This window comes from Oncorhynchus masou, chromosome 8 (assembly GCF_036934945.1).
Source record: "Oncorhynchus masou masou isolate Uvic2021 chromosome 8, UVic_Omas_1.1, whole genome shotgun sequence".
NCBI lineage: Eukaryota > Metazoa > Chordata > Actinopteri > Salmoniformes > Salmonidae > Oncorhynchus > Oncorhynchus masou.
In genome coordinates, this window is record NC_088219.1 from 28,683,738 (window position 1) to 28,704,673 (window position 20,936).

The 20,936-nt window shown below is 41.6% G+C and overlaps 1 protein-coding gene across 1 annotated transcript; it reads right to left on the reverse strand.

The window, feature by feature from the left end:
* Positions 1 to 8,112: 8,112 nt before the first annotated feature.
* LOC135544496 (AN1-type zinc finger protein 5-like) lies at positions 8,113 to 18,431 on the reverse strand. The gene is made up of 6 exons (XM_064972151.1): positions 18,273 to 18,431; positions 10,887 to 11,062; positions 10,640 to 10,754; positions 10,363 to 10,463; positions 10,087 to 10,215; positions 8,113 to 9,930 (listed from the first exon to the last, which is right to left on the reverse strand). The coding sequence occupies exons 2-6, from the start codon at positions 11,041 to 11,043 to the stop codon at positions 9,782 to 9,784; spliced, it is 651 nt and encodes a 216-aa protein (XP_064828223.1). The 5' UTR covers positions 11,044 to 11,062; positions 18,273 to 18,431; the 3' UTR covers positions 8,113 to 9,781.
* Between the last annotated feature and the right edge of the window lie 2,505 nt (positions 18,432 to 20,936).

Below are 20,936 nucleotides of genomic sequence, written 5' to 3' on the forward strand. Positions count from 1 at the left end.
GGTGGTTGGTGTGAGATATTCTCTGAAGGTACTGGGACTTTAACTGGACTGAATGCACCAACCCCTACCCAGGAACACAGAGCCAGAGCTCTACCGGGACCTGTACCTCGCTCTAGTAACTAACTCCCCATCACTATGACAACTACAGCATGTGACCTGCCTCCATAGGTGTTATATTGTTTTCCTGAAACAAAAACATGATATCATAGCTGCAGACATCAAGGAGTGTGTAACTTAATCACAGCAACAACGACAAAAAAGTTCCAGCATGATCTGGTGTTGGTTTTCTTAAATAAAACCCAGAGAACCCCCATAGGGAACCTGAGGAACCATTTCAGTGGACAGCACCTGTGTCAGACAGAAGGTTAAGGGAGTGGACCTTCTCTACGGTCCATATAGCAGCAGAAGGACAAGGACATTTAAACAGTTAGAGACACTCTCACTCGTCTGGACATCAGACACCATGACCACACACAGACCAAGACGAACAGCCTTAAAGATTTAATGAAGGTTTAGGTTTCCTTTTCAAGACCCATTAGGCAAACCTCAAACACATTAGACACATCTTACATATTACATTTGCTATTGATACAATGCCTACAGAATATTGGAAAGCTATTGCCCACAATGACGGAGTGTGAATGTACAGCGGTATGTGTAGTAACACATACAGTACACACACAAAGATACAGAGTGCCCACCTCTGAGCCTGGCCCCCATTAAATAATGAAGAGGAGCTCATCTTCCACAGCCAAAACTACACCATCACACGCTCCTCCACCCTGTCAAGTAGAAAACACACACACACGCACACATGCATAAAACATTGCATCTATCACCAGTATCAGTTAAAAAAAAGTGCAATCATAATATGACAATTTCATTTTTCCAACCAATATCATTCCAGAAATGATTCCACCTTCAATGATAAAAGGAAACCCCCATCATCAACAGCTTTCATGCCAACGTAGTCCTCATTCTAGTCTGAAAACCTCCGCACCTCAAAATGACTCAGATGATTTTAAATCAATATTTAATGCATTTCTGCCATGAATTGTGCATGAGTATTTAATGTTAATGCTTCTAGTCTGGAGGATGCAGTAATATCACTTTAAGAGGAAGTTTACCCGTTTTTTGTTTTGTTACAGAGAAAATCGTTTTTTTTTGTTTTTGTTGTGGAGTTATGCTTGAATTATCCTGTTTACAACATCAATAACAACAACAACAAAAATAGTATTGAAATAAGGATTTATGGGACAGTGGAACCTTTAAAAAAATAAAAAATATTGTGCAGAAACATTCAGATTGGCATTCTGACCCAATAGGAGTTGGTTTGGAATGTTTTCTAACATACTTTGGACACATTTTCATAATGCATTGTAATCAATGGGAAAGTGATGACTAATGGGGGAAAAAAGAAAAAAAAGGGGTTTCAGGATCAACTACAATCACAAAAACTGTGAAAAAGGTATATATGTAAAAATGTCAGACAGGATAGGAGGAATGTTTAGTCTGTGCTGAAAAAAACACTACAACCATGTAAAGCCACTCAGTCAATGGATATCACAAGATCTTGAAAAGACTAAACAAATACACGGTTTGCAGGGGAATACAGCTACATGTCACCTGGACTTGTGCACAAATCAGCAAGGAACATAGATCAGATAAGGTGGTGACGAAAACAAATGATCAGTCAGAGCAGTCTCCAGCCTGTCCCCTACTGGACAAGAAGGATATTATCATTGGGTTTGTGATAATCTCACGTGGGCACCCAGTTGACCAAATGACACAAGATTTTACTTCTAGGTTAATAAAGATTAGTTTTGTGGACAAAGAGGTCTTTTGTTCAAGAATCCGATGGTTGAGCAATCTTAGAAAATAAAGTGTGAGGAAATTCAATTTGTGTAAAATAAAAAGTACCTCTCTCTGCGGCCTGTTATTCCTAGCCTTATCATAACTGTGTCACTTGACAGTGTTTCTCACCACTTAATTATATATTGTAATAGTGTACAATTGATTTATATTACTGATCAACCCATACAACTTACATAGGGACTATGCAGATAAGCAGGTATACTATCAGGTAGACTAGCCAATGGACAAATAAACCTATTATGTGACTTGTAATGTAGGTACATATGTTTATGCTCTGTCAGCAGTGGTGTAAAATACTTAAGTAAACATACTTGAAAGTACTACTGAAGTAGTTTTTGGGGGTATCAGTACTTTATTTTACTATTTATATTTTTGACAACTTTTACTTCACTACATTCTAAAAGAAAATGTACTTTTTACTTCATACATTTTCCCTGACACCCAAAAGTACTCGTTATATTTTGAATGTATAGCAGGACAGGAAAATTGTCTAATTCACACACTTATCAAGAGAACATCCCTGGTCATCCCTACTGCCTCTGATCTGGCGAACTCACTAAGCACATGCTTCATTTGTAAATGATATCTTAGTGTTGGAGCGTGCCCCTGGCTATCCGTAAATTAAAAAAAAATTTTTTTTTAAATTATGCCGTTTGGTTTGCTTTATATAAGGAATTTAAGCAATTACATTTACTTTTGATACTTCACTATTTTTAAAGCAAATACTTTTAGACTTTTACTCAAGTAGTATTTTACTGGGTGACATTTTCCATTAAGGTATCTTTACTTTTACCTAAGTAGGAAAATTGGGTACTTTTTCCACCACTGTCTGTCAGAGAACTGGCAATCACAAGAGGTCCAACTCATTGCCCAGAGATTTCTCTCTCCCACATGGTGTTTGGGGGCCTTTTAAAGTAATCCACAGGTTGCCTGCAGTGACTGTGACCCCTGTGTTGTTCTGTAGCTGAACACATGCAGCTTGTTTTAGGCTGATTATGCCTGCCTGCCCAACAGTGTGCATCATAACATACTGTACTGGTGGAAGCTGGGGGTGAGTATTTCATGTGAGAGAAGGCCACGCAGCTGCAAATCAGGTTGCCAGTCTCTATATTTACCCATAAGCAGAGACACACAGGGGTGTTGTCAGTCAAAATGGAAGTAACTTAATGTATGTTCCTCTGAATGACTCTGTCAATCAGACAGTTATTGTCAGCAGTAATCATGCGCCTACGAACCTGAGTTACACTGTTAGCACTGAGACGGTTTTCCCTAGCAAGAACCCCACTGTGAACAGTTCACCCTGGACTATCATATCAAATACAAACATCACTGTCATGTATACCTCTGATAAGCCTCCCAGTAAAGCAATTAAAAACAATCAAGCAACCAAATAAAATTAAAAATCGGTTGCATTAACATACAGTGCCTTCAGAAAGTACTCAGACCCCTTGATTTTTCCCACATTTTGTTAAGTTACTGCCTTATTCCACAATGGATAAAGAAAAAAATCCTCAGCAATCTACATAACAGAATACGTGGACAACTACAAATACCTGGGTGTCTGGTTAGACTGTAAACTCTCCTTCCAGACTCACATTAAGCATCTCCAATCCAAAATTAAATCTAGAATTGGCTTCCTATATCGCAACAAAGCATTCTTCTCTCATGGTGCCAAACATACCCTCGTAAAACTGACCAGTCTACTGATCCTCGACTTCGGTGATGTCATCTATAAAATAGCCTCCAACACTCTACTCAACATACTGGATGCAGTCTATCACAGTGCCATCTGTTTTGTCACCAAAGCCCCATACACTACCCACCATTGCAACCTGTACGCTCTCGTTGGTTGGCCCTCGCTTCATACTCGTCGCCAAACACACTGGCTACAGGTTATCTACAAGTCTCTGCTAGGTAAAGCCCCGCCTTATCTCAGCTCACTGGTCACCATAGCAGCACCCACTCGTAGCACGCGCTCCAGCAGGTATATCTCACTGGTCACCCCCAAAGCCAATTCCTCCTTTGGTCGTCTTTCCTTCCAGTTCTCTGCTGCCCATGACTGGAACAAATTGCAAAAATCTCTGAAGCTGTAGACTCACATCTCCCTCTCTAGCTTTAAGCACCAGCTGTCAAAACAGTTTACAGATCACTGCACCTGTACATAGCCTATCTGTAAACAGCCCATCTATCTACCTACCTCATCCCCATACTGGTATTTATTTATTTATTTAGCTCCTTTGCACAACCTTATCTCTACCTGCACATTCATCTTCTGCCGATCTACCATTCCAGTGTTTAATTGCTATATTGTAATTACTTCGCCACCATGGCCTATTTATCTCCTTAACCTCATTTGCACTCACTGTATACAGCCTTTTTGCTTTCTTTTGTTCTACTGTATTATTGACTGTATGTTTTGTTTATTCCATGTGTAACTCTGTGTTGTTGTATGTGTCGAATTGCTACGCTTTATCTTGGCCAGGTCGCAGTTGCAAATGAGAACTTGTTCTCAACTAGCCTACCTGGTTAAATAAAGGTGAAATAAAAAAAATAAAAAATACATACAACACCCCAAATAAAATAGAAATATAATACCTTATTTACATGAGTATTCAGACCCTTTCCTAAGAGAATTGAGCTCAGATGCATTCTGTTTCCATTGTCCATCCTTGAGATGTTTCTACGACTTGATTGGAGTCCACCTGTGGTGAATTCAATTGGTCATGATTTGGAAAGGTCCCAAAGTTGACAGTGCATGTTAGATCAAAAACCAAGCCACAAGGTCCAAGGAGTTGTCTGTTGACCTCTGAGACAGGATTGTGTCGAGGCACAGATCTAGGGAAGAGTTCCAAAAAATGGATGCAGCACTGAAGGTCCCCAAGAGCACCCTGGCCTTCATCATTCTTAACTGGACGAAGTTTGGAACCACCAATACTCTTCCTAGAGCTGGCTGCCCAGCCAAACTGAGCAATCAGGGTAGAAGAGCCTTGATCAGGAAGGTGACCAAGAACCCTAGAGTTCCTCTGTGGAGATGGGAGAATCATCTCTGCAGCACTACACCACTCAGGCCTTTATGATAGAGTGGCCAGACAGAAGCCACTCCTCGGTAATAGGCTTAAGACAGCCCACTTGGAGTTTTCCTAAATCAAATCTAATTTAGTTATATAGCTCTTCTGACATCAGCTGATATAGTGCTGTACAGAAACCCAGCCTAAAACCCCAAACAGCAAACAATGCAGGTGTAGAAGCACGGTGGCTAGGAAAAACTCCCTAGAAAGGCCTAAACCTAGGAAGAAACCTAGAGAGGAACCAGGCTATGAGGGGTGGCCAGTCCTATTCTGGCTGTGTCGGGTGGAGATTATAACAGAACATAGCCAAGATGTTCAAATGTTCATAAATGACTAGCCTGGTCAAATAATGATAATCACAGTAGTTGTCAAGGGTGCAAATGTCTGTTGGCTTTTCATAGCCGATCATTGAGAGTATCTCTACCGCTCCTGCAGTCTGTAGAGAGTTGAAAACAGCAGGTCTGGGACAGGTAGCACGTCCGGTGAACAGGTCAGGGTTCCATAGCCACAGGCAGAACAGTTGAAACTGGAGCAGCAGCCTCTAAGGTGCAGGGTGCAGTAACCAGGTGGTAGCCGGCTAGTGACAGTGACGAAATTCAGGGCAAGGTACTGAGTGGATGGCTATTTAACAGTCTGATGGCCTTGAAATAAAAGCTGTTTTCAGTCTCTATGTCTAGCTTTGTTGCACCTGTACTGACCTTGCCTTCTGGATGATAGCGAGGAGAACAGGCCGTTGCTCCGGTGGCTAAGATCCTTGATGATCTTATCTTTTTGGCCTTCCTGTGACATCGGGTGCTGTAGATGGCCTGGAGGGTAGGCAGTGTGCCCCCAGTGACATGTTGGGCAGAGTGCACCACCCTTTGGAGAGTCCTGCGGTTGTGGACGGTGCAGTTGCCGTACCAGGCGGTGATACAGCCCAACAGGATGCTCTCAGTGGTGTACCTGTAAAGGTTTGTGAGGGTCTTAGGGGCCAGGCCAAATTTATTCAGTATACTCTCTCTGTGGGTGGACCATTTTAGATTGTCAGTGCTGTGGACCCCTAGGAACTAGAAGCTTTTCACCTTGTCCACTACATTCTTGTCAATGTGGATTCGGGCATGCTCCCTCTGCTGTCTCCTGAAGTCCATGATCATCTCCTTTGTTTTGTTGAGTTTATTTTGCTGGCACCACTCTGCCTGGGCCCTCACCTCCTCCCTGTAGGCTGTCTCGTCGTTGATGGAAATCAGGCCTGCCACTGTTGTGTCGTCTGCAAATTTGCTGATCATAGTAAAACGAGTCCTATATCGACATAATCTGAAAGGCCACTCAGCAAGGAAGAAGCCACTGCTCCAAAACCACCATAAAAAAGCCGGACTGCGGTTTGCAACTGCACATGAGATTCAGACTCGAGTCGCACTTCATTTGCAAAGAAAATGACTTACGACTTGACTTGGACTCGTGATCAATTGACTTGAGACTTGACTTGGACTCTAGACGAGAGACTCGTGAACATTGCAAGTCAGTACTGGGATAAGTTTTTGTTGTGCATTCTGTCAGATAACATGGAAGAGGCAGAATTGTAACACGGAGAACGTAATTTAATACAGAGGACTGAAAAGCGTTCTAGAACATCTGTGTTCTGCAAAAAATATGCAGACAAGGACGTATCTATTTCAATGGAGGGATAATGGTTACTCATATTTACACTTTGTCCTTATTTGATTGAGCGGACATTGTGTATGCTATTGCTATAGATCGGAACATTAAAACACAAGCAAAAGCTATCGTTTATCTTAAGTTAAGCTTGTTAAGACAAGCAAACGTTAGCTATCGTTTATCATAGTATGTGAAATCGTGCCATATTTAAATAATATGCTGTAAATTATATAATTATGACAGTGTTTGGCAACTAACTTTAAATTCATGAAATTCTTCCAAAAAAGAATGTTGGACATTTCTGTTAGTTTTTTAAGTGGACATGGTTTCACATTGACTGTTGACCTAATGAACCGTCTTAGTAAACTTAAAGAGCATAAAGAACTATTAAGTGTTAATTTTAAAAATAGGTTATTGGACTGGTCTAGGAGGCATTATTAAAAAGGAAAGAATATTTATCAAATGTTTCTGCCCACTATGCTGTGTCTGCCACCACTGCCCCAGTGGAGAGTAGTCATGGGGGCCTCATGTGCCCTCATCGTGCCAGGCTCAGTGCAAGAACACTGACAAACTTGATCTTTCTGAAAAGTAACCGGTCTGCAAGACATGTTCTCCATCTTAGGGTACAGGACATAAATTGTTTCTTGTTACAGGAAATTGTATTCCTGTTAAGTGTCCAGGTCAGTAAGTATATTTGAGGGATAAAGGTCATTAAGTTTGATATATAGGACACTTTAGTAGTGCAGTTATTGAACAGTTGTCAGTCATTTTGGTTTAGATTCATACTTGTCATATGTCTTCCCTCACCTACAGATTTTCAGTTTGTGTGACAGAAGTGAAATATAGTCTTCCACAAAATACCATACACTTTAAAATGTTGTTTGCTTTTTTTCATATCCAGTACAATTACTTTTATTAATGTAAACTGTCTACATTTTAAAAGGAAATGTATTTTGATTTAAATAGCGCCTGATGTGCTTCCTTTCATACAAGTATGGACTAATGAACAAGGGAGTCTTCAAATAATTTACAAGACCTAACCCACATCAGGCAGAAAGCCATTGCCAAAAGGGACTTGAAAATTGACTTGGACTCTACCTCAAAGACTAGTGCCCATCTCTGATGTACACAGAGCCAACATCAATAACATGCATGTCAATATCTCAAGCTCGAAGCTGGAGAGGTTGACAGTATCACTACTTATCTTTGTGAGAGATATTGATAAGAAGCAGCAGCAAATGGGGATCCTTAATAAATTCAAATACAGACTTAAAAAAGCAGCACCTCCACAGTTATCATAGCAGGAGGGGAAAAAAATGACACTATCGGGGTTTGCCCCTCTGCATAGTAAAATACCATGGGCCGTGTAGCAAGCCATTGCAATTACGTACTGGTACTGGCAAAGACATTGGAGTCTTAGAGACCTTGGTAAATGCATCATCTTCACTGTTGCAACATGTTAAAAGCTTCAACGTGAACAGACTAAATTAGCTGATAGCATCAACGTTAAATAACATGGCCACGGGTTACATGATTCTATATCTCTGTACATCATTTTATTTACATGATACAATTTTGCAGTAATGTTGTGTAACAAGATTAAATGCGCAGTACATAAATAATGGTTTGTACAAACTTGCATAACTAAAAAATAAAGGGTTAAAAATATTAAAACATAGATATTAAAGTGAAATCTCACAGCCCTACAGCGTGAACAGCAGGACCAAATAAAACAGAAAAACTAAAAGAATCTAAATCAAGAGTGAGTCCACTGGACCAGTTCTGACTACTGAGGAACACAAGCACTTACTTGCATACATACAAACATACACAATACTCATCCACCATCCATCCAAGTCTACTGCACTACACTTGTGTTTAATACATAGCATGTGACACGCACTCCACAATATATCAAACATATCAGCACACATACATTAAAAAGAATAATAAAATGAACAAAACGGAAATGAAACATTCAAAAGATTAGTGGACCTAACCCTTCCAACCTCAGCAATCTGGTTCATTTAGGCTTTTTGTCATTGATACAACAACCCATGCAAAACACTCCATATCCTCATAAAAACATGGACACGAGAAGGGAGAAAAAAAGAACACAGAATGGGCATCAACACTGTCACATGACCCGAGTGGCTGGATGAGTGAGGTCAAATGACCTGACCTCGATCTCATTGCAGGAAGTCTTCCTCCAATTTCCCATCCACCCGGTCAGAGGCAGCGCCAAGTATCCCCTGCAAATGAGCATCACAGCATCAAACCTAAATACTTCTTTAGGAAATAATCTTTAACAGATACAAGTAAACCTAAGCAATGTTTTTTTTTAGTGCAGCACACATTGCCAGATGAATGAACCAGTGGAGCAGTCTTTATGACACAATGATATTCGGTTTGATTCAGATGCATCTCTGATGAGAGCCAATAAGGTTGGAATAGAACACATCCATCCAGCCATCGCCCAAGTGTCAGGGGTCTGGTTGCTTTCACCATGCCTACTGGATGATAACTTCATAAGCTCCTCCAAGATGTTCTTTAGTTGACTAATAAATCAAGCTTTTTTTATGTCACTACTTCACATCTTATCTCACAATAGGGAAATGTGCTTGAGGACCTCCCCTGAACTGAGGCCCCATGCAGCACAGAAACAAACATGTCTGGTAGTACATATAAAACAGACTCCATGGAGGACACCATGACACGTTATGAGAAGTTGAGCAAAAACAGCTATTCCCAACACAAGCCAGCTGTGACCTGCCACTGCGGGAGTGATCCGGTCGGGGCTGTAACAGTCTCATAGGCTAGTGTCCCCCGCTATCCTCAGAAAAATCTCAACACACAGATAGCCAGTCACAAAAGTAGTTAACACATCGGCTCACCTACTTGACAACAATCAGACTCCCCCATAAACAGTGAGAATTAAGCCAGGTCCAGGCATCACCGGAAAAGCAACATTTCTAGTCTGTAGTATTCTAAAAAAACATTTTTTGATCTTTCTCTTTTTTCTTTAATCATAAGCACAGACGCCAACAGAAAACAAAATAAAAAATGTGATCGTTCATGCATTGCAGGAAACTGGACCCCCCCCATACTGTAATTTAAAAAACTAGTCCTTTAGAACGCAGGTCAGCACGAGTCCTTTTTTTAATCCAATCACTCAGTGTTCAAGGTCAAAGTGAGAAAAGGTCTTATATTCTCTGGATCTTATCGGCCACCACCACAGGGTTCTCCTTGCGGATCTTGGCGGCGGCCTCTGCTTTGTAGTCGTATGGGCAGTTGTGCTTGTCTGAGTAACGGTGGAGTCCACAGAACAGGTTCCCACAGCGGCAGTCAAAACCTGGCAGATTAAAAAGGGTACAGTGAGTCACACTAATAGACCTGGCTCATACCAACTTTGTACAGTGTATCACACTCAAATCATAGAAGCACATAAGCCACAGCCTTCTTGAGGTGTAACTGACTGAATAAGCAGTAATGGAATGTTTGTCCTCACCTGTAAGGCCAACCTTCTTGCGGCACATGAAGCACCTGTTCTTCTTCGGTTTGGCAGGTTCAGGTAATTTGGATTCGTCACTCCCGGCAGCACTGGGAGGGGAAGCGGAGGCGATGGGCTGAGTGACCACTTGAAAAATAGGGGAACGCAAAATTACACCTCAAAACAGCCCCAGAGAATATTCACAACCACCTCCCATCACAGGCGTGTAACAACTCACAAGTGTGTGCTCCCCCCCCATGAGGCTCTGAACACCCATATGAGTCAGACACCCACCAGGTTCTGCAAGCTCTGCTTTAGGCGATGCTCCTTCCTCCTCACAGGAAATGCTCATCTCGGTCATCTGTTGGGTAACAGGAAGAGCAGCTGCTGCCCCACTACAGTGAGAGAAAGAGAAGCAACAAAGTTTTACTCCAAATCATCCACTGCACACTAGCCATCTCATTGATGTAATGATAACAAACGTGGTGCAAGATAAGCGACAGTCATTTGGTGTGGATTGGTCTTAAAGAATTGTTTCCACGGTCATTTCTAAGTAGCAACTGACACTCACCTGGCAGCTTCCGCATCAGCTTCAGCAGCAGCCGCCGCCGCAGCATTATTCAATGTGGCCTCAATTCTCTGGATGGCAGAGGCCTCCATTGTGGGGCTACTGGAGACACTGCCACCTAAATGGTACAAATTATTGGATTTACTAGGAGAAAAGGTCATGACCGCAAACCTGAGTCTTAAGGCATCTACTTCTCGGATAAAAATGAACAAAAACGATTAACAGCTTATGGAGGAATGGCAGATCTTACCCATTGCACTCAGGGGGCTCACTCCTCCATTGTTCTGTCTGGTCAGGTGGTCCTTATAGCAGACAGAGCACATGCCACTGGTCCTGGGGTTTCCAAAGAAACCACAGCCGGTAGCACAAAGCATGGGCGCTTGACTCTGATTGGTCTCCTGTGCCATCTCTGCTGGGTAAATTGCCCTGGACAGAATTAAACAGACATGCTCATTAGAGAGTGAGACGTGTGGGCTACAAACAGCCAGGCAGAATTTCATGTGTCAAAAACAGGCAAACAATGGTTCTCTTATGGGGGGGCTTATGACATACGGCGAGCCCCTTCTAATATGATTCTAGTACAGTTATTAGCCTATCATTTGCCAAATGTCTAAACATAATCAATTGTTAGTGAGACAAAGCTGTTTACAGTATTGGTCCAGCCACGCATCAGACAACATTCAGTACCAATAGAAGAAAATGAACCCTTAACAAAGAAGCAATATTATATTCCAGCATTTTAATCTTGTTGGGCTGTCCTGGCATCTGTGGCCTTGAACTGCTTGCCACCATTCTAAAAGAACTGCCACTTCAACAGTTGAACCTGAATGATCTCACTCACCCTGTATATCAAGGTCAGAGTGGGTCATCAGGAGGAATCAGACAATTATACTTGTGCGCAAACATTCAATAAGTGTAGGAGGCAGTAAATCGCCATCATTGGTTTCATACCAGTTTAAACAACACACTAGGATGACAGTATGCACCCTTTCAGTTTGTTTACTTCAAAATTGATATGTTTTCAACGGTGCTGCTGGTGTGTTCAGACACAATAATGGGACACAATATCTGTTTACCACATACGACTGGGAAAAATCTACTCGAACGGACCCCCAACTGGTAATTATTAGGGCTGTGAGGGAATTCTTTGACACGAAAAAAAAAAAAAAAGAAGGTTTGGTTCTCTGGTCCAATGCTCTAACCACTAGGCTATCTGGCGAGTAAAGCCACGTGTGTGTGGCCATGTTCGCGGTATTCCTGCCAAATCGGGCTCCTTTGAATAGTATGTCGTGGACAAAAATCTATTGGTCATGGGTTGTAGGTTTTGGGCTATTTCTAAGTTGCACCGCAGCCACCGTGGCATTTCTCTTAAAATATATACATTTCACTGTGACCTGCTCCAGACTGTCAGGTAGTTCCTGAGTGAGTGGTGGGGAGGGTCAGAGGGGTGCATGTGGGTTGAAAGACCACTACAGTTATTGGCTGAATCACGTGAGCGAGAGGAGAAGAGAGCAGCAGCACACACACACACATTGTGACATCTTTTTACCAGTTGTGGGTAGGCTATTTAGATTGTCATTACGGAGACACCTATTTCCAACCCTTTTTACAGAAAACATTTTTTTTTTTAAACTCTAGAACTGATGCACATCAAGAAATAATGGGGACAAAGCACTGGAAAACGATTTTGGGCACATGACATAAATCCACCCAGAGGAGGTTTAAAATGCATTCTAATGTTGACTGCTGTCAAGCGCAGTGATTTATGCATGCTCAATTCTTGGAGGTTGCCAAGTGGAGTGAAAATCTGAAATGGAAGTTGTGGAACTACCCCGCATGGTTCTCTTTTTATTGGGGGGTGGGGGGGGGGGGCTAAATGTGGATAATTACATATTTGTCTCTGTTAGCCATCAGGTAGCCCATTAACGTATACACCGTTGAAATTACAATACCACTGGAGTCTCTTTCTGACACCTGTATAGCCTACCTGGAGCTGGCAAAACAATTTAATAAATTGGTATATAAATAATTCAGTTTATTGTTGTTGTAGCCTGGTGATCTTATGAACGCATTAGGTTGATGGTAACAGTAGTCAGACTAGGCTACAGAACCTTGGCTGTTGACAAACATATTGAGTTAGTCTGTTCATTTTAACTAAGTAAGCTGCTAAATCGTTCAGTTTACATCTAGTCTAGGCTACTGTAGACTGAAATGAGATGTGGGCCTATAGGCTACCTGACGTTATCTAACCAAACTATGGCATTTAATTAGAATCATAAACCCAGATTTTAGTCTGTGTCCTACGCCTATTGAAATAACAAGTAAATCTCGCAAATGGAGCCATTTATAACAGTTTAGTCTTAACACCTAGCGCATAAGAGAACAATTGCCAGAAAATAGCCTAACATTAGTTTATGTTCATCCAAATGTTTCTTGCTCAGAGATTGAGATCCTCTGTCCAACTTTCATATCTCAAACCCCTGACAGATTTATCTATAGTTATGCACATGCTCAAAGGGGATTTATATACAAATATAAACCTGGTTTGAGCCCTGAATGCAGATTGGCTGAAAACAGTGGCACATCAGACCATATACCACAGGTATATCAAAACAGCACTTATTACTGTTGGTAACCAGTTCATAATAGCAATAAGGCACCCTGGGGTTTTGTGGTATATTGCCAGTATAACAAAGCTAAATGGCTGTATCCAGGCACTCTACGTTGCGCTTAAGAACCGTCCTTAAAAACTCATTGCGACTTGGCGGGTGATATTTTATTAAAAAAAATGTTTTTTATAAAAGATGCTGGACTAGGCATATAATTGACAGCTTTGGATAGAAAACACTGACGTTTCCAAAACTGCAAAGATAGTCTGTGAGTGCAACAGAACTGATGTTACAGGCGAAACCCAGATAAAAATTTAATCAGGAAGTGCCGCATTTTTTAAAACCGCCTCATGCCAATGACTCCTTATATGGCTGTGAACGAGCTATGAATGATATTACATTTTCTACGTATTCCCCAAGGTGTCTACAGCATTGTGATGTCTTTTTACGCATTTCCGTTGAAGAATAGCCGTAAGGGACCATATTTAGCAAGTGGTCACATGGTGTCTCCCGCAGAAAATCTTGCGTAAAATACTGAGGTAGCCATTTTTCCAATCGCTTCTTATGAGAAACCAATTGCCTTGACGGAGATAGAGATAGAGATATATATATATATATATCTCTATCTCTATCTATCTCTATGTTAAAAACACCTTGAGGATTGATCCTAAACAACATTTGCCGTTTTTCTGTTGATATTATGGAGCTAATTTGGAAAAAAGTTTGGCGTTGTAGTGGTAGCATTTTCCGGACAATTTCTCAGCCAAGCATGATGAACTATTAGGAGCTATTTCGCCTACAAAAAATAATATTTTTGAAAAAAGGAACATTTGCTATCTAACTGGGAGTGTCCTGAGTGAAAATATCTGAAGTTCTTCAAAGGTAAATTATTTAATTTGGTTGCTTTTCTTATTTTTGTGAAAATGTTGCCTGCTGCCAGCAGAGCCTAGCATAGCATTATGCCATGATAAACTTACACAAACGCTTGTCTAGCATTGGCTGTAACGCATATTTTGAAAATCTGAGATGACAGTGTGATTAACAAAAGGCTAAGCTTGTTTGAATATATTTATTTCATTTAATTTGCGATTTTCATGAATAGGAAAAGTTTAGGGGGTATTTATGTCCGCTGCGTTATGCTAATTTGTTTGAGGCTATGATTACGCTCCCGGAGCCGGGATTGCTAGTCGCAAAAGGTTAACCGAGGTATATTGGCAATATACCATACCTCCTTGTGCCTTATTGATTAATCACAACAATCAAGCGAGTTAGTAAATCGACATCCATTAATGGAAAATGATCTGGCAAGTTTCTTAAAGGGCAAATTCTTTGCTTGTCACATTCAAATTCCTTTATTATGTCATGTCACAAAATTCCCTTACATTGATGCAAATCCAATAATTTTCGTATCATAGATTTTTGTTGTAATAGAATGATGTAGAAACGAAGTTGATTCAAACATTTAGTGTAACAGTGGTGTTACTTGTCTACACGTTCAACGAAAATAGTACAAAAATAAAGTATTACCTACACCAATTAAAAGTGTTGCAGGGTGGGCCCCATTGAAACTATGCATCAACAAATTCCATGACAGGTTTTTAAATATCTTAATTGGTATCGGTAATGGGCACAATCTGTCATTGGCATCAAACCAACACTAAGATGATAGGTGTCTGTTAACGTTACACATGGTAGCTCTTTAGAATACTTTGGTTTAAGCAATTATTTGCGCTCGCCCTCTTACAATAATGCTGTTACACAAGTTCTCTGAACATTTAAATGAGGCATATCACCCTTTGTGACAGATCTTTCAACATCTCATAAATGTCTGTCTTTTCAGTCCAGCGCTCACAAACAGCCTGATTAAACACATACGTTCCTCAATGAATTAGTCATTGTCATTGCTAAGCTGTAGTTTGTGTTGTACCTCACCAGACTGATCAAACAACTCTAAAGCGCCTGCTTGTCATCTCTGTAACCCCTTCAAAATACAGTACCAGTCAAAGGGTGACACCTACTTATTCAACGTGTTCTAAAACACGTTGACAAACTGTACTTTGAAAACAGCCACTGCAGCATTTTTCTAATAGAAATCTCAACTCGCACTTACTCATACTCAACTCTCTATTCGCACATGTAATGCTCGCATTAGAGCTCTGCAAATTGACCACCTGCCAATGTGGCTGGTAAAATAAGCATCCGTAGCCTCCAATACCTAAATCTACTCTCATTTGGCATGTGTTCATTTTATGCCCTGCCAGACTGCCATTTTTAAGTGTTGCCATATATTTTCAAGTAGATTTTAGCTAACACTAACTAGGCCATTCAGGAACGTTCAATATCATTTTGGTAAGCAACTCCTGTGTATATTTGCCTTGTGTTTTAGGTTATTGTCCTGCTGAAATGTTGTCCATGCTGATGACAAGCATAGCCATAACATGATGCGGCCTCCACCATGCTTGAAAATACTATGAGTGGTACTCGCTTCATATTCAAGACAAAAAAAATTCAATTCTCCACATTTTGCAAGCCATTGGAAAACCTCCCTTGGTCATTGTGGTTGAATCTGAAATTCACTGGTCAACTGGAGGTACCTTACAGATAATTGTATGTGTGGGGTACAGAGATGTGGTAGTCATTTATAAATCATATTAAACAGTTATTGCACAGAGTCAGTCCATGCAACTTGTGACTTAAGCAAACAACTTATTTAGGCTGGCAATAAAAGACGTTGAATGCTTACTCAAAGTGTCAGCTTTTCATTCAAACATCTATAAAAAAAAATCCACTTTTATATTATGGGGTAGTGTGTGACATTTTAAATTCAGGCTGTAACCACAAAATGTGGAAAAAGTCCAGGGGTGTGAGTACATGTCACATTGTGGCGTCTGAGCACACAGGCAGTGACATTGAGGCCATCTCCAGATTGAAGAAGTCAATTTTCTTTCTACTACTTCTTAGTTGGCAAACAAACTGAAAGGGTTCACACTGCCAGCTAGAGTGTTTGAACAGGTATAAAGCAAAAGGTTGGCAATTGACTGCCACCTATAGTAATGGAATGTTTGCTCACAAGTATAATTCCTTGACTGCACTCCTGATGACCCATGTGGAATCCTGTAATCCCTCTTCACCCATAGGAAGGCCCACCCAGTTGGCTACTTTAAAATTGTGTGGAAGCCCTCAATGGCAATGCCAAAACAGGTTTTATCCATCTAGAGTCCTCTAACTCCCACCACACTGACTCACATGGACAGGGGTATTCACTTTCGCCTGTTACAAGCAAGGTTGACACACTGATCTCAAACAACCTCGCTAGCTAACAGCTCGGCTGACTATTTTTAGGCAACCCTGGAAGCCCCACTAAGGTTTGGTTACATCACAAAAAGCCGGCTGGCACAGCAAGGCTGTGCATTGGTTGTTTATTTATACAGGAACGAATGTAGGGCGCTTAAAGTTTGACTGAGCAATAGATTACAATCTTTAGCTACATTACCAGCCGATTAAACTAAACTATACAATAGTGTGGGCGGACTGGAGATCCGACGTCACAAAAATAACCCACATTCTGTATAATACCGCGTTCAAAACAACTGGGGAAAAACTTTTGAACGGTCATCCAACTCCAGACCTGAAGCTCATCGGCGTCACGAACACGGAATAATTGGGTGTTATTCTGTGCGCTGAAAATCAGTCGTTTGATAGAATGTCGCTCAACTCCATTGTAAATCGTGGAGTTGGTTAGCTACATACCTACAATTTGCAAAGCCACATCCATATGTCTTGCATTGATAGGAAGTGTGTGTTGCTAGCTAACTGATAAACCAACAGTCCTATGATGTTTAGCTATAAATAATATATTACATGAAAATCAACATGAAGGAATATGTGCTGCCTGCCTACTGCCACGACCACCATCCCCCCACGTTAGGGTCCAAGGACAAGTTTACTTTATATCGAAATAACGTTAGCCAACTGACAACGTTATATAGACAATAAACCCATAATGTATCTCAACATAATAAATCCACCCAAACAGACTGGCGAACAAGCTGGAACGAAAGCTCAGGCCAACGATTCAGACATTGCAGCCAGTGGAGGCCTCGACTGCTCTGTAAATCCACTGAGTCATGCTAGCTAACGTTAGCTAGATGTCGGAATGGCAAACGTTAGGTAGCTAACGCACTGTACTAGATATAGCAATAAAGCTACGGCGTTGCTTCCTAACTATACATGACATGATCATATTGCAGTAGCTAACTACTCAATGATCAATAATATATGATTTAACAATATATCCAACGTTAGCTAGCGAAATGTGGTTCTTCGCAAACCACCACTATATCTTACTAGCTAGCTAACGTTAGCACTTTGTCATGTCTTTGTTCCTGCCACTCTTCCTGTTTTGGCAGTTCAAGATGAACAAATACTTTCGGTACACCAATAACTAGTTACCTACATCTAACGTAGGTTAAATAAAAATGGATGCCCACTTCGACAGACGTTTGCTAGCTACGTTAACCATATAAAATATTCGAGGTTGCCTCGAGACGATCCGCACATCCCTCTCGTCAACCATCATCGACCACGCTGATCGAACTCTGATGGTTGCCGGTTCAGGTAGTTAACGTTAGCCGGTTCTGTCGTGGTTACAGTAACTCCAATGTTCCCTAACTGTTGTTTTCCGCGGTGAAACTGTTCTGACCCCCCCGTGGAAAAAACTAGATATACGGGACGCTAACTAGCCATTTTCACTTCGTGAACAAAAACAGTAAGTTATCTAGCTAACGACGTTAGGTTGCCAGCCGTTTGCCCTTAATAATTCACCATACATTAAACTGGATAACAATTGCTTATACCTGTATAGTTAAGACATTTTACCTTAACTAAAAACTAGCTGGTTTTAACGTTAGCTAGCTAATACATTTTCGATATCCTTTCACACTCACAGTAAACAACTGTTAGTCAGCTAAATGACAGTGACTAACATAGGCTGGCAAATATATTCACTTACAAGTCATTTCACTTACCTTATTATCGGTGTAGTTTTATATTAGCTTAATTGAATAAGCGGGTTCTTGCTCCGTGGGTCGTTCGGTGTTAGAAAAGCCCTGGCAGACTCTCCGTTCCCCCTTTCTGCGATACTAAGGACTCCGTCGGAGTTGGATCCCTCCAGCTGGTTAGCCTCGTTACTGTTGTCCACAGGTTTTGCGTTTGTTGCCTTAGGAGGAGTGGCAATACACGTCATGGAAGATAGCGACCCGATGGTTGGAGGAGAGGAAAGTAGGGGCACGCACCCCTTTTGGTCGTCGCTAATAGTTTAACACATACAGGACAAGTGTTAGCTACAATGTAACCATTGTGAAGACCGTCAGTGGATGTTTTGGAAATCAGTGAATTTGAGCAGTCAACACCCCCAAAAAGCATCTGTAATCATTCGTCATCGTTTTTACATCAATCGTGGCTTGGACACAGTGTAACAAAACGGAGTAAACAATGACTGTATATTAGGTAAGTAAATCATGTCAAACTTGAGTAATACCTTGTTTACGTTACACAACATCATACTAATGTTAGCACTGACTGTAGTAAAGAAAATCATATTGGGTAGAGTTTAATTTCGGTAATGGCATTGAACAATCATTTGAAACTACACGTGGAACAATAACACAAGAAAAGAAAATGCACAGAACAAGACATATTTTATATTGAGGGTTATCAGGGCCCTGGCCTTTGAGGACCTATGCGAGAGAACATTTCTGCAGTATTACGGCTCATTTCCTGTAATTCTACCCATTCTGCCACAGGTGGAGATAAGTTAAGCAAATTTCCTGCAAATCTACACATTTTGACTGGTAAATTAGTGTCACAGAGGCTCTTCACACTGCCAAAACGGACACTCTCCTCTGTTCTCATCATGCTAGATCTATCCGCTACCGTGAACCATCAGATTCTCCACCCTTTTAGGACTGGGTGTCTCAGGCTCTGCTAACTCTTGGACTGCATCCTACCTGGTGATGTGGAGAGGATATGTGTCTGGTGTCCCCGAGGGCTCGGTTCTAGGCCCCCTCCCTCTGTCAATACACCAAGTCACTCAGGCTCTGTCATATCCTCACATCAGGGATGGGCAACTTTGATGGGGGTAGAGGCCACAAACAACTCTGAACTCATCACGAGGGGCTGCAATTGTGCACGGGTGTCTGCGTACCCAGATCCATACTCCCAACATTGCAAGCAAAACATGTGGCCCCACTCTTGACAGCAAATGTAAATAAATAAATACATTTTTTGTAATCTACACATTTTGCCATGGGGTGGAGACAATGTTACAGTTTTAAAGCAAGTTTGCTGCCATTCTACATATTTTGCCATAGGGTGGAGAGAAATGTTTTTAATATATATCTGAGTGAGACAGACTAACATAATCAATGGGGGCCCCCCGGCAGGCAATTTGACCATAAGTATAGATAGTTGAGCGGCCAGCTAATTGAACAATAAAAATAAAAAAATGCAAAGAACCTTGACGTGACCTTGGACAACACCTTGTCATTCTCTGCAAAGATCAAAGCAGTGGCTCCTGCAGGGTCATGCTCTACAACATCCATAGAGTATGACCCTAACTCGCACAGGTCCTAATCCAGGCACTTGTCATCTCCCGTCTGGACTACTGCAACTCGCTGCTGGCTGGGCTCCCTGCTTGTGCCGTCAAAGCCCTGCAACTTATCCAGAATGCTGCAGCACGCCTGGTGTTCAACCTTAAGTTCTCCCATGTCACCCTGCTCTTCCGTCCATTCTACTGCCTTCCGGTCGACGTTCACATCCACTACAAGACCATGGTACTTGCCTACAGAGGAGCAAGAGGAACTGCCCCTCCCTACCTTCAGGCTATGCTCAAACCCTTACACTCCAACCCGAGCACGCCGTTCTCCCACCTCTGATCTCTTGGCCCTCCCACACCTACAGGATGGCAGCTCCCGCTCAGCTCTATCACTTCTTATCCTGGCACCCCAATGATGGAACTAGCTTGCCCCTGAAGCTAGGACAGCAGTCCCTGCCCACCGCCGGGAAAACATCTGAAACCCTACCTCTTCAAAGAGCATCTTAAAATAATCCCACCGCCCCCCCCCCCCCCAAAAAAACAACTTTGGAACTAACACTCCATTGATCCCCCCCCATACGAGGCTTTTCCAGCTCTTTTGCACTATGTGATCAGAGGTGATGAGCACAACAAAATGACGACATTTTCACTCTGGTTTATAGACAAAAGGTATCCAAGTTGATCAAGAGACCATTGATACAATGGGAGGGGGTGAGGGAAAAGCTTGGTGATTTCAGTGTCTGATGTCCTAAGCACTCAGCAAAAACCATTAGCTAACATACTAACATGTATTAAAAATAATTCATAAAGTGTCTTTTGCCACGCTGAATTACTAGATGTCACTGAAATATAAAAATATTCCATTATTAATTTGTTTGACCCAAAATTGAACAGCGCTTGTGCGGCAGATAGTTTAGCAGTTACAGCTTTGGGACAATAACCGAAAGGTTGCTTGTTCAAATCCCTAAGCCATCAAGGTGGAAAAATATGCTGTTCTGTCCTTGAGCGAGGCAACAGCTGCTACCCGAGCGCCGATGACGTCAATTAAGGCAGCCCTCCGCACCACTCTGGGGGGGTAGGGTTAGGGGGGTTCGGT